Source organism: Furipterus horrens, unplaced genomic scaffold, assembly GCF_987537825.1.
Source record: "Furipterus horrens unplaced genomic scaffold, mFurHor1.1.pri manual_scaffold_3, whole genome shotgun sequence".
NCBI classification, from domain to species: domain Eukaryota; kingdom Metazoa; phylum Chordata; class Mammalia; order Chiroptera; family Furipteridae; genus Furipterus; species Furipterus horrens.
In genome coordinates, this window is record NW_028327173.1 from 158,849,118 (window position 1) to 158,864,093 (window position 14,976).

Here is a 14,976-nt window from a genome sequence, read left to right on the forward strand (position 1 = left end):
AAACTGGGAGGGTTACCATAGGAGAGAGTGATCCCATTCCCAGACCACACAGCACAGCCCAGGGGTCCAGTGCCAAGAAGATAAAGCTTCATAACTTCTGGTTGTAAAAACCAGTGGGAGTTGTGGCAGCAGAAGAAACTGCCACTTTTTCAGAGACTCCTTTTGAAGGGCCCATATGGACTTAGAGTGTATGCAAACCCACCCACTCTGGGCATCACCACTAGGGCAATAGCTAGAAGGGAGCCAGTCACATATGGGAGGTGAGTGAAGTGACTGGAAACAGAAAGAATACCAACCAAACATCCAGAAGCCATCAGTGGCACTGTCCCCTCTCTGACCCCTCCCATCACACAGAGCCACAAAGTGGTAAAGCAGGTTTCCCTGTCCTGAGGAATACCTAAGGCTCTGCCCCATACAACTTAACAGTTGCACTAAGACAGGGAGTTAAGGCAGCTCTACCTACTACACGGAAACAAACTCAGGGAGGCTGCCAAATGAGGAGACAAAGGAATATGTTCCAAATGAAAGAACAGAAAAAAAAAGCAGAAAAATAACTAAATGAAACAGAGATAGCCAACATCAGAAACAGAGTTCAAAACACTGGTGATCAGGATGCTCATAGAACTTATTGAGTATGGCAAAAATATAAGGGAAGAAATGAAAGCTACACTAAGTAGAATAAAGAAAAATCCACAGGGAACCAACAGTGAAGAGAAGGAAGCTGGGATTCAAATCAACAATTTAGAACATAAGGAAGAAATAAATATTCAACAGAACAGAAAGAAGAAACAAGAATGAAGAAAAAAAGAAAAAGAAAGTATAGGACTCTGGGACATCTCCAAAAGTGCCAACATCCGAATCACAGAGATGCCAAAAGGTGAAGAGGAAGAACAAGAAATTGAAACCTTTTTTTGAAAAAAACAATGAAAGAAAACTTCCCTGATTTGGCAAAGGAAATAGACATACAAGTCCAGGAAGCACAGAAAGGCCCAAACAAGCTAGACCCAAAAAGAGGACCACACCAAGACACATCATAATTAAAATACCAAAGGTTAAAGATAAAGAGAGAATCTTAAAAGCAGCAAGAGAAAGGCAGATCGTTACCTGTAAAGGAGGTCCCATAAGACTATCAGCTGATTTCTCAAAAGAAACTTTGCAGGCAAGAAGGGATTGGCAAGAAGTATTCAAAGTGATGAAGAGCAAGGACCTAAAACCAAGATTACTCCATCCAGCAAAGCTATCATTTAGAATGGAAGGGCAGGTAAAGTGCTTCCCAGACAGGGTAAAGCTAAAGCAATTCATCATTTCCAAGCCATTGTTACATGAAATGTTAAAGGGACTTATTTAAGAAAAAGAAGATCAAAACTATGAAAAATAAAATGATAGCAAACTCACAATGATCACCAAGTGAATCTAAAAACGAAAACAAACTAAGCAGACAACCAGACAGGAACAAAATTATAGGTATGGGAATCATTTGGAGGGTTATCAGCTGGGAGGGGAAAGTGGGAAAATGGGGGAAAAGGTGCAGGGATTAAGAAGCATAATTGGTAGGAACAAATTAGACAGGGGGATGTTAAGGGAGAAGCCAAGGAGAGGATTGCTGGGGGGAACGGGGCAATTAGTTAGAGAGGGTCAATAGGGGAAAAAGTGGAACTATAATAGCATAATTAATAAAATATACTTAAATAGTACTGTAAACAATAAAATGGAATGAATCATGTGGAATATCTTCCAAATATACAAAGAAATATGATAAATTGTCATCTAAATATAATAGTTGAATTGAGATCCTTTTTGCACAAGAGTGTATATTTAATCACTGCTTATAAAAAGTTGAAAAAGATATATGAAAAGTTTGCCTGATTAGTATTAACCTCCACCGTGTATATATAAAACTATGTACTTACCTGGATACATTTGACAATGTTTTTGTTATTTTTTTTCCTAGACTATCAATAAAGTACTGCTTCAGTACGCTGCAATTGTATCAAGTGCTTTTAGTTCCTACTGCGATAAGGAAAATGTGGTAAGTAACATGTCTCTATTTTCAAGTATTCCTCAGTTGAGATTCACTTATTACAGCTGATGAATAAGCAAGGTAAATTGTTTTCTTTCGGTTTTCATACAAGATAATAGTAAAGAGGTATCTCAGAAAGTTGCTTGAAAACTCTAGTAGTCATGAACTGGTTACAATGGAGAATTCAGGGGATGGTTGGGAGCATCTAAATGCCAGGCAGCTTATGGTGTTCCCTGATGACAAGGAACAAGGCGTGTAATTGAAAACCCACTTTATTGTAAGGCATTGAAGCTGAGAATTAGGAAGGTAAGAAACTTGGTGTTGACACTAACCAGTTTAGGTTTTTTACCAGCACTAAAATGAGTATAATTTATTTTTTCAGTTTTCAAGTAAATTGAGAAAGATGGCTAATGTAAGGAATGATGCTGATTTCCACTCTGAATTATTAACTTAGCTTTTTATTTTTCGGATGGTTGAGAATGTTTATAAAAATCAAACCAATATTGTAGCTTAATAAAAGGCATAGAGAGAAGCAAGACAAACTAGAGTGATTTGGAATATAATGTGTTTTTTATGATAGAAAATGAAATCTTTCTTATTCAGTATATGTAATATTAGAAAAATGTTTCTAACATTATAAGAATAAATAAACAGCACTGAAAAAATATTTTAAAAACCAGTACAATTGTTTTAAAGAGGAAAACTGTCCCTCCCCCTCCCCCTTAAAAAAATCAGTACTATCAGGCAGGTCTAAAAGAAAATTCTTTAAAAAGGCTTCTAGTCTTCTCCCTGCAAATTCATTGACCTCTTACTGACAGCTCATTAAGGTAACTCAGTTCTAATTGTTCTCGAAGGTCCCATAAGACTCTTTTTTCTTTTCAATTAATATTCTGCCCAGGAATTTTATTAAAACTCAGATATCTTAACAGCTATCTCTAATTGCCATTGATTATAAATGCTATAAAAGGCAAGAAATAGTATTTATTTATTGAAAGTACATATTTTTAATTAAAATATAGTACATTTGAAAAGTAACATGCTGAAAATCAAAACAGTACCAGATAATTTCAGAAAAGATTCTGATTTTATTAGAAAAGCCAAATTGAACATTTTGAAAGGTATATATGAATTACCAAGGCTAATTCCTGCCTTTCAGAAAGAAAAATTACTTTAAAAAAATAATTTATTTATTTGTTTGTTTATTTTTAGAGAGGGGAAAGGAGAAAGAGAAGGTTCCCCAACTGGGGACCTGATGTGCAACCTAGTCATGTACCCTGACTGGGAATTGAACCAGCGACACTTTGTTCGCAGGCCAATGCTCAATCCACTGAGCCACAGCAGCCAGGGCTTAGTTACTGATATCTTAACCAATCCAAGAGTCTCACTCAAATGCCAAGTATTATTTTAGCTTTTCCATGAAAGAATATCAATTAGCTGCTTAGGTTATACTTTCAGCTAAGACAGCTTGAAGAAGTACTTTTATACATTTGTGTGTTTACATATCTTAACCAATCCGAGAGTCTCACTCAAATGCCAAGTATTATTTTAGCTTTTCCATGAAACAATATCAATTAGCTGCTTAGGTTATACTTTCAGCTAAGACAGCTTGAAGAAGTACTTTTATACATTTGTGTGTTTACATATAATTATTGTTACAGATGTCTTTCAATATCAAGAACACTAAAATTTATTATTTTTTTCTTTTCTCAATATATATATGGTAACATACTTATTCCATCTGCAAATTGATCTAGACACTTTTAAGGAAAGACATCTTTTAAGAGATGACCATAACATTGGCTTTTTCAGGGGTCAAATTAAAGACAGCAGGTATATAAAATCTATGTGGCAGAATAATGTTATCTCTACTATGACATTTTAAATTGGAAATGTGTTAGAAGTTTTTAACCCATTTCTCCCTCATTCCAAAATGTAACAAAGCAACATTATCTATATCAGAATTACTCAATTTGAATCTTTTTAAAAATCTTTTCAACTTAAAAACATACTTCAATCACATAAAAATAGCCATAGTATAAACAAAACTAACTTTCATAATCATTGTATTTTAAGTGCCTAACTTTGTTCCAGATTTAGATAAAATGCAGTGCACTATGATACTTTCAGGGGAAAAACCAAACTATGCAAATAAAAAGATTACAACTTGACTTCAAACATAGGTTATTTTATCTTACTAAAATTATCAACAAGTGATACTTACAAATGAGGTTAATGTTCCCTTTACTATGGGAGGTATTTTTTGCTTTTTGTTTTGCTTTTTTCATTTGCTATGGAGGTGTTTTAAGGTAAAAGCTGTTTCATAATTAGGTTTAAGATAGATTTGAGTAATTCAAGTCTTAGTAGCAATTCAATAAATTGATTCAATAAATTTGAGGTTTGAACATTTTAAGGTCAGGGAAAGCTTAATCCAAGAGGAAAGTCTCATATTTATGTTTATCTCCCTCCAGATAATTGCATCTCTTTTTTTCCTATGTCACCTTACACGGGGTCAATAGCTATCAATGCTAAGTGAGCCCAAGTGTCTATGTTCATTTTGTTTCTTAGTAGCTCTTTTCCAACAGAAATGTGCATATGAAAAAGGCCTGGAAGTTGAGTTTTTATTCATAAAACTAGTACTAGAATACTATTACATGTGCCAAAAAAAAGATAAGTTTGAACATTAACATCAAATCATTATAGAAGAGCCTACACAGCTAACTTAGGGGGCAGGGTGATAAAATGTTTCACCATGGAGTCTTCTTGCTGCTCGTGAAAAACCACGGTCTTACTTTGATCTTATTTTCCTCCCTGGTGGGATTTCCCAGATCCAAGCCGAATCTTCCTCCTCTGTGTTGAAAATTAAAATCTCAATAACCTTATTCCCTAGTGGAAGAAAAATCTATTGTCTCAGTTTGTTGACTTTGGGTCAAGATGCTGAATCCCCTGAAAATAGGACCATGCATGCTATGGAAAGGACTAAGCCTAGAGCAAGTGTCTCTCAAGCACGGCAGAAGATCAGAATCATTTGTGGTACATGCGGTTCAGCTTACTGAACAGTATCTATGGAAGATAAATAGATGTCTGTGTTTTAAAAATCAAATATTTATGGGATTGTAATCAAGGGAACAGAATAGAAGTTTAAAATTGTTTTCATAAATCGAAGTTAGGATGTGGTCACTTTAGAGTAAAGTAGAAAGTTTTCAAAGGTCAGTAATGTGGTTAAAGCAATAATAAAATCTTTCCACTTAAGAGAGCTAACCCTCTCTGATGTACTGAAAGTCCTTTGCATGCCTCTCTCTGATTCATTATTGGCTTATTTCCCAGCAACTTGGAAGATATATCCATTTTCCTTGATCAACCAGCTTTTTGGGATCAGTGTGCAACAAATATTAAATTACTCTAGAACTGTTCTGAATTCTCTTTTCCAAATATAAACAAATTCCTGCCATTCAAAGGTCACCTCTAGTCTCATCACAAAGCTTTGCATCTTTGTTATTTTTCTATTTCTGGCTTCTCAGAAACAATAGCGTAAGAAACACATTCTAAGAAAGTGTAAGGCTCTGTGCAATAGTCTGTGAGAAAAAAGAAAGCAGGATAAGACACAGCAGCACATGTACTGTATTTAAGGTCAGCTCATAAGTGAAAAGTAACTCAAGTGTAAATTAAAACCAATGTTAAGTGGCCAAGGGTACAATCTAAGAAAGAGAAGGCTGTAATCTGAATGATAGGTATGATTCAGTTAGGCAGGGAGACTAAGTAAAGAGGCCACGTGCTTAGCAAAGTTACAGCATCAGGGAAGTGCAGGTGTTTTGTGGGGAATAAATTGCGGAGAGTTGGAGATAATGATAATGCAGTAGATGGAGATGAGGAGGAAACGTACTTTGGAACCAGATAATGAAGGGTCTTGAATACCAAGGTGTGGACTTTGTAGCCAAAGAGAATCTATTTAAGGTTTTTTGTTGGTGTGTTTTTTTATCTTTTTAAAAATTTCAGATGGTGTATTTTTTTAATGAAATAAAAGAAAAATTTAAGCTAATCCATTTTTCTTAAAATTTATAAAAAAGAATTTGGTTAATTTCTAAGTATAAAATGCCATTACATGAAGAATAAAAGAAACTTCAGTAGGAAGTCTTCAGTGCTTTACATTGTCTGACTATATTACTAAATTTCATGCTTTAATGTGGTCATGATATTTCCCCCTTCCTTTTAACTGTTAAAAAGCATAATCTTAAAGTAGCAGAATTATTCCATTTGCCAGATACAATAGGACTTCAGTGATAGTTGTACACTCTTACATTTAAGGTAAACTCATTCAATAATTTAGTGTATAAAGGATTCTCGCACTACTTATTTTTTATTTGCTTTATTTAAAGCCCTGCATACTGATGAACAATATTCAACAATTGCGGGTCCAGTTGGAAAAAATGTTTGAATCCATGGGAGGAAAAGAGGTGAGCATGCTTTTATGTCTGCATTTGTCAAATACCTGCTTAAAGATCAATAACAGCATACCTCTTTGCTATTTAAAGGTTCATAATCAAATTTTACATGGTTTAGCTAAAGAACAGAAATGATAATAATCTAAAACACTATTACTAACTGAGGGGATTATTATGCCACAACAGAATACTTTAGTAGATATATTAGCAGTGTCAATGGGAGGAGGAAGATGATCAACAGCCCTTTATAATGTGTGTGTGTGTATATATATATATATGTAGTCATATACATAAACAACTATATATATATATATATATATATATATATATATATATATATATAGTTGGCTGATGGAATGTGAAGGCCAGAAATGAAGAGACCTGCTGGGTCTGCGCCAGCCACATCATCCGTCTTCAGGCGCCGTGGACAGCGTGGTACCTACTTATTCCTGGATTTCTGCAGAGAGAGGGGAAAGGAGAAAGAGTGGAAGAGAAACATCACTGTGTGGTTGCCTCTCACTCGCACCCCCAACTGGGGACCTAACATGCAACCTAGTCATGTGCCCTGGCTGGGAATTGAACCAGCGACGCTTGGCTCATAGGCCGACGCTCAGTCCACTGAGCCACAGCAGCCAGGGCTGAATTCATGTTCTTTTGATGGCTGTTATATATCTAATAATTCCATGAATCCTCTTAAGATCTAGAGATAGGACACACCAAAAACTGACTACAAATCCTTTTGCAATAAACCTACATTGAACTATATATTTTTTCTTTTTTTAAAAAAATATGAGTTGGTGGAAGAGAACACCTAGTAGCTGGTTTATAATAATTTGCCCTGTGTCTTGGGTTGTTTGGATATAGCCCAACCCACCATGAGGAGAGCTGCATCTTGAGTTGGCCAGTGCCACATGTCATAATTGTTCCCATAACGCATAGAGCATGTACAAACTCCATGGGTCTACCACCATCTGATGTGTACATTGTAAAAGTCACTTCAGTACTTCAACTTTTACTTTCCTCATATGTTAGATGAGGGGGTTTGATATGGGGGATTTGACCTTTCCTCTTTTCCCATTGATAATATATGTTTTTTAAAAGCCCCTTCTACTTGAAGATTTGCAGAAAATTGTGTATTTTATAGTCATGTTGTGAAGTGACATTTTCAGAGAATATGCTAAAACATTCAAGGATTTGATTCTTGTGTTATTTTTACTTAAGGTAAATTGATGGATTGATGGGAATTGCCAAAATACATGAGTATATATAATGAGGTATAGCTAGATTATATATATATATATATATATATATATATATATATATATATATATATATATATATATAATGAGGTATAGCTAGATTGCCCTGGCTGGTTTGGCTCAGTGGATTGAGCGTCGGCCTGCGAGCTAGGTGTCGCTGGTTCGATCTTCCAGTCAGGGCACATCAGAGAAGGAAAACTCTGACTCCAAAAAACCTCCGCTGCCTTGCGGCATACCTCTTCAGGGGAAAGGCTAAGGGAGTAAACCCCGACAGAAAATCTGGAGCCGGAGTCCCTAAGGCGGTTTGACGTTGTAGTCAACACCGGCAACTCCTGCGGCGCACCTGAAGCCAAGCTGTATTGACTCCGTCTTTCCCTTGGATCCTTCAGCTGCGAAGAGAGGGGGGGTCTGCTGCATGGGCAACAGCAGACCCTCCATATCACCCTGCCCAGGCTCTGTAGCTTCAGCTTCACTGGAGAGGACACTCCAGCGTCATCGTAAGATGTCGATTCAACACGGGAGGAGACAGATACCGTGTCACTCCCGAGTCGGACTGCACAGCCATTCTCGGCGGTGCAGATAGACTCTTAAGAAGCTACACCATCGTCTCTCGAGACGGACGGCTGCCGACGATATATGTTAATGATCTGTAAAGTTCCACAAAGTGCAGAGTTTTGTGCTGTGTTGTGCACTGTCAACTTTATATCAATGTTCATTCTGAAATGTGTTTTGTGGCGCTGGTGCTTTTGACATATCGCTGGTTTACTGTTCACATCTACAAGTCTCTGTGAAAAGTGTGTTGTGTGCTGTTGTAATGTGTCATGTCTTTGTCCAACACCTTTGACTTGCAACCCCATGAGAAGAAGAAGGAAGGAGAAAGATTCTTTTATGAGGTTTGTGATATAGTAAGCATCTTACCCTTTCCCTGGCTGACTGCCCCCTAAACCTAAAGACCATGCACCTTCTACTTATTCTCATTTGCGTGTTTGGATCAGGCAGACAGTGAAATACTAGCTGTGTACCTGCCTCTTCCTGCTGCCACAGTCTGCCCCTCACAAACCAACAGAAGCATGTGAGGACTGAGGGCTGAGATGGTGCTCAGAGGGCAGGCACACAGCTGGCATCCTCCCCCCATAAACATATCCCAAGGGTGGTTAGAATGTGCGCATACTTCTGGTTAAGGTTTTATTTACATTGCTTTTATTGTGATAAGAATAGGAGAGATACATAAAACTCGGTTAGATTTCAAAGCAAAGATCTCTTTTAATTTCTAAGTTTATAAGGCCCAAAATTCTTCTTTTAACATTGGACCTCTTGATATGGGAGATTGTTCATAATACATTTCTACATTCACCTCCCACCCCTCTCAAGCCTTGCTTTTTGAAAATTAAACCTGCTATTTAACATCCTGCAGACAAAAAGCACTGGGTGCACGCGTGAGGGTGCAACCCTTCTAAGTCGGACGTGGATGCGCAGTGCTCCCTGCCACTGCAGACTCAGTCTACCTGGTATGAAATAAAGCTCTGTTCCTGAAGTGGGTTCTTGGTTTTGCAGGGTTTGAGAGCATCAGTCTCATTGCTGAATTAGGGAAGCACAAGCAATTGGGGATCATAAGTGGGGATTCCCTTTGTAATTTTAGTGACGTTTTATATTTGGACTTACTGTTTTGAAAAGCAGTGAAGAAATCACTGATTTGTTTTTTGTGGGAAATTCCATCTCCTTTCAGTGAATGTTAAAGACCACAAATCGCTTATGGATGAAGTTATATTTAAAATGCCATATTTCCAGAAATTTTTCCTAATGCTACTACTGTTTTATTACTCTTTGTGGTTGAACTCTAATGTGAGTGATATATTGCTAAGCTGAATAAAACCATGCAAAACATACCTGTACTTAAAAAAAAGAAAAAAGAAAAATTTTGTGGGGCTAAGCTGCTCGCTAACCTGAAAAGTTGTGGGATGGTTTGTTCACCAATCAGAAATGGATTGCTTATTTCAGATTAAAAACTCCAGCTTGAACGGTGCAGGTTTCACATTATAAATTAAGTTGCAAATCTATAGCTGCATCACAGAACCCTTTTTTCTTTCTAGAGAAAACAATGAAGACAGAAATACTAATCTTGGTGTCTTCTCCCTTCATAACCCTGGCAATGTCAATTGTTAAACTCCTCATACATAATTTAAAGGGAAAATTCAATTAAATAAATGAATATCTAGCTCCTAACAATATAATTTATTAGAGGGACTGCATGGAACTTAGCTTCTTACTTTCTAACATTTAAATATTTTTCACCCCTTCTCTCCTTTTCTTTACCTTCTTCTATGTTCTCCAGGCTCCCTTTCTATAGAGAGTTTCTTTTCTCTTTCTTTCCCATTTTTATCTCCTGTCACCTGCAGCTAAGGAAAAGCTGTAGGCAGACCCAGTTAGCATTGCACAAGGGTTGATAAAATGTCAGGAGGAAGCAAGACCTGAACCCAAGTCTGAGTGTAACCTGCAGCCTCCTAGACAAAAATAAGCTTTATTATTAATACAGAATTATGTTAGAATTGCTTGTCGCTATGCCTAGCCTTCTCAAAATAACAGGCAGAGCCCTTCCAATGAAGTTATCTATAAACTGCAGGATCTAAGTGGGTTCCTTAACACAGGACTTTTATAAAGATGAAAAGGATTTTTTTGAGAGTGACAGAATTCACCCTTTGATATGAAAAGTGTGTGTAGAACATACTTTTTTTTTAAAGGCTTATTCAAGCCTTTAAAGGTAATAGAGTGTGTTCTAGTGCCAGTTCCCAGTTTTTCCTCACAGTGGAACTGGTTATAAAATCTTGCCTGGTATTGCTAAGAGAAACTTTCCAACCTAGATTTTATTCTTCTTTTAGAAGTTTCTTCTTATTTTTGTCCCCTGCCATCTGTGCTAGGATGTGTACTTCTTTCTACAAAAAAAAAAAAAAACAGCAAATGATTGCTTGTGTACTTGCTCAAAATCATTTTTAACGTCATGTGTTAATTAGTTGGCTTCTGACAACAGTGATGCTTACCTCTGAGACTATCCGCGCAGTGCTGGCCACTTGCAGGGCTGGCTGCATGATGCTGCAGCTCTCAGCCGCTAAAGCCCAGCCACAGCCAGGGCAGCTGCTCGCTCTTTGCAGGATGAGGCTCTTTCCTCTACAAACAGGAGGAATGTTTAAAACCCATTTGGGGGTGGAAAGAGTTACTTTCTGTATGGCGTCCACAATGACAACATTGCCTAACAGGATGACAATCTTGGGCTGATGCTGTTGACAGGGGCTCTGGAAGCAGTCACATGAGCAGCTGCATGCAGTGTCCTGTGAGCCATGTTGACACACTCTTTCCAATGCACACCACTAAATTTCTTCTCCTATCATGTGACTTTCTAACATGCTTCCCTGCATACAAATTAAGAGCATGTTCTGGCATAACAACTCTGATTATCCTAGAGGATTTTTTTTTTAATGTCACATAAACCCTGAAGCAAAAATAACCTCTAAGAATGAGGCCCAGAGTCTTTTCTTCAAAAAGCATCTCTCATTTCTTTAGGTGCAAACAAGTTTTGGGAATTTCTATACTAAAACAAAAAAGTAGCCAACCCATCATAGAGACTGACTTGAGGCAAAGTTACGTTGTTTATACCACAATCCCCAAACTGTGTTACCTAATCCCTTCACCACACAATAACAATAAAATGATTATCAGGATGCTAGGTAATCCTTTTCATTCATTGGTAACTGCTTGTGTTATTATCCTATAAAAGCATAAATAGCTCAAAACTAAAACAGATACATTTTGGCTTATGTTATTTTAATAGCTTCGTTATTTCGTGAGTATAACTTCAGTACTTACCAATGCAAGTAGATACCTAGTCTGTCTGTATTCATAAAGTCATATTGTTACAACCTATGGAGAGAACTTGGTTGTATTTCCTTGATCTGCAATCTAATTTGTACTAGTATATTAAAAAGAACATCACATAACCCAAAACTTAATTTCAGGAAGTCATAATATGTTCATTATGAAACTCTACAGAACTTGTAGTAATTGATTTAGAAGAGTAATAACTGTGCTGGGTCTGCAGAAGACGCATTACTCCTTCATAATATTTTGCTGGTACAATCTTCTTGAATGATAGAATCCAGAATTATCCTTGGCCTGCTAACCTATTGACAGCCCTTCAAATTCTAAAAGTTGGCCATTATGAAGACATTTAGGGGGGATAGGGGTTTTTTGCTGCTTAGCTAAATTCTGTCATTCTGCTGACCACAAAGAAGACCAATTAGGTACAACAATAATGTTATTTTTATTGATATGTCTCAAAAAGGATTGACTCTTTTGACACATCTCATTGCAGTAATCTTTACTGAACAGCACCAAGGAATCTGTAACATAACCCCACCTATCCTAAAAATGTGTATATTTTAACAAGCAACTTAATTATTTTTGTTTCATAGATGCATATCTATCTGTATTATTTTTTATTCTTAATGGTGAATTTGATGTGTCAGTTAGAAACTGCATCTGAGTGTCCAAAAGCTTGTAGCTGAGTGAAATTCATCAAAAAATCTTTTGGCCATATGGACTCAGTCTTTAGCTAAGCAACACCTGACCAGAGAGGACAGAAATTAACTTCTGTCCTATTTTAATTAGCACTGTCCTCTCAACTTTATATTTGCTGGGCAATCAGGAATTGAAGGTCACTGCTTTAACAGAAGTAATACTCCATGCCAGTAGTTCTTGAACTACAGCATACATCAGAACTACCTGAAGAGCTTATTAAAACACACATTGCAGAATTCCATCCCCAGAGTATTTGATTCAATAGGTCTGACATGGAGAATGATGATTTGCATTTGTAACAAATTTCCAGTGATGCTGATGCTACTGGTCAGGGGATCACATTTTGTGAATTACTGCTCTTTGCTTTTAGAACAGCAACCAGATACTTAGGAAATGGCTCAGGATACCTTAGTCTTAGCCTGACTGCCATACTTAATATGTCTTGAATGAATCCAGAGAACACATGGGATTCAGTTGTTTGAATAGACTTTGACACAGTGTGCAATAGTGCAGGCAAATATTTGGATTAAAGAATATAATATCCTAAAAACATAGATGTCCAATTTTCAGCCATAAACAAATATCCAGCATGTTTTAGCATTTGGGATGCTTACATTTTATATTTAATCTTATTAAAAGAGGTGGTATCATCGTAAAAAGAGAGGCTAAGCTTTATGTTCAGGTTCTGATCTGTCTCACTTTTCCTCCTTAACATAAATAGAGATGTAATACCCTAGTTAATACATTAATGATAATCTTCTGTTTTTATCTCTTTTATAGCAATTACTAAATAAAGTTAGTGAAGTATGTCTTAGATATCACTAGATAATAAAATAGATGATTTTAACTAGTTGTATTCTGTCTTCCTTTTAGTTCTAAAATGTCTCCTAAAGCAATTTGCCAAGTTCTTCCTATTTAATTGAAGTGTCTATTGTTACCTACTTATTATTTGCTGTATTTATTGGGGGTAGGTCAGGAGTTAAGATAAGAAAAAGAAAATTTAAAAACAAATGCATTAGGCCTGAAGGAGCTTACAAAGAGTAAGACCTTGTAAAACAACAATTATAGCAGATACCCCTTTCGGCACCCAATGAAAGAGATATTTAAAAGCTGACTCCCAGTTCTACCAGGACCGCTTTAAGCACCTCTTCCCTTTGGGACTGATGGCTTCATGAAAACCAGAGGGTAGAGCACACTAAACTTGAAGACAAAGTTTATTAGTTCATTCAACACACATTTATGAACTGTAAGTTTTACTAGGCACCAGAGATACAATAATTACTAAGATGTGAACCCCACCTTCAAAGAACTCCAAGTTGATTAATGGGAAGTCAAAATTAAACAGGTAAGGTTTAGGGGGGGAGGACCCCCAACACTTTCTAAACTTAAAAGTATACTTAAAAGGAAAGTTCTAGTTGTTAGTTCTTATCCTGCAATGATTCAAAAATAAACTTAAACCCTTGGCCTTTTGTGTAAATAGAGCTCAAATGTGAGATGTCATTTGGCTGAATGACAATTAGTTTAGTTTCATGGCAGCAGATAACAAGAAAGACTAACTGTTTGAAGTGCTGGCCTTTTATTTTGACAGTATGCAGATATAGCCTGGTGTCTTTTCTCCTTCCCACCCATCTCTTTAATTAGAGTTAACAATTTGGACTTATATCTCAAGGCATTTAGTTGATTTGCAGCACAATGACATTTGGAGTTACTGCATACTCTCTTTAATTAGGATGAGAGACAGCTAGTGATGTTTTTCAACTACTGAAATCAAGAAGTTAGAAGCATGAATTTATAGAACTGATACCTGTACTATAACAGTTCATTCAAATCTGAATAGCATAAGGAAAATGCCATAGCCTATCTCTAAAAATGATCTTGTAAGGTCCTTAAAAGGGTCTCTCTTCAAAGGAATAATAATTAAAAAAAAATTTAAACATGGCAACTTTGGTAATCCTGGGGCATGTTTGTTTGCAGTAGAGAGGAGCATGTATTCTTTTATTTCTGACAGTGTACCATGTGATCCATACTGATCACCATAGATCTACAAAGTAACTTAGGGCGTTCCAAAGAAAACAACTTCCTGCTGGATTCACAGGAAATTTTTACTGATTTCTCAATCATATAAAGTTGAGCCAGGCATTTTGGAATGAATAAGTTTTTGATGAAATAGAAGGGTTGAAGAGAAGTGATCTTTTCAAAACAAAAGAAATAGCAAGAGCTCAGATAAGTTTATAAGAAATTGCCTGAAGTAATTCCCTCATTAAAAGCTGCTAGGAGGGTCAAGAGGTGCCAAGAGCAGATTTGGGCTTGATTTAAATAACTCTAGGAACAGTTAGGATGAAATAGAAGAGGGAAAACAGGAACAAGAACACAACTCAGAAATGACTGCAATATAATCTGAATAAGAAATAGTCTGCAAAGGAAAATGAAGAGGATGGGACAGATGGAGAAAACACTTCAGAGACACTGTCGATTGTAAGAGGCATCTAAGTGAATGTGAAAGGAAGAACAGAAAAAGTACTAAAAGATGACTTAAATAATTCTGCCTTAAACAATTGTATGCTGTCAATCAAATCAGAGGCAATAAAAGAGAAATAAGTTAAAGATAGGCAAGTAATAAGATGACTCTTGGATATGTTGAGCCTGAGGCCATCACGGTTGAAAAGGCTAATAGACACAGGACTACAGA

At 36.6% G+C, this 14,976-nt stretch overlaps 1 protein-coding gene across 1 annotated transcript in view; it reads left to right on the plus strand.

Moving 5' to 3' along the window:
* The window catches only part of UNC13C (unc-13 homolog C), a 496,691-nt gene that overhangs the window by 391,882 nt on the left and 89,833 nt on the right, over positions 1–14,976 (plus strand). Inside the window, exons 22-23 of the mRNA XM_090270625.1 lie at positions 1,952–2,029; positions 6,394–6,471. Coding sequence (XP_090126751.1) covers positions 1,952–2,029; positions 6,394–6,471 — 156 coding nt within the window. The remainder of the gene's footprint in view (positions 1–1,951; positions 2,030–6,393; positions 6,472–14,976) is intronic.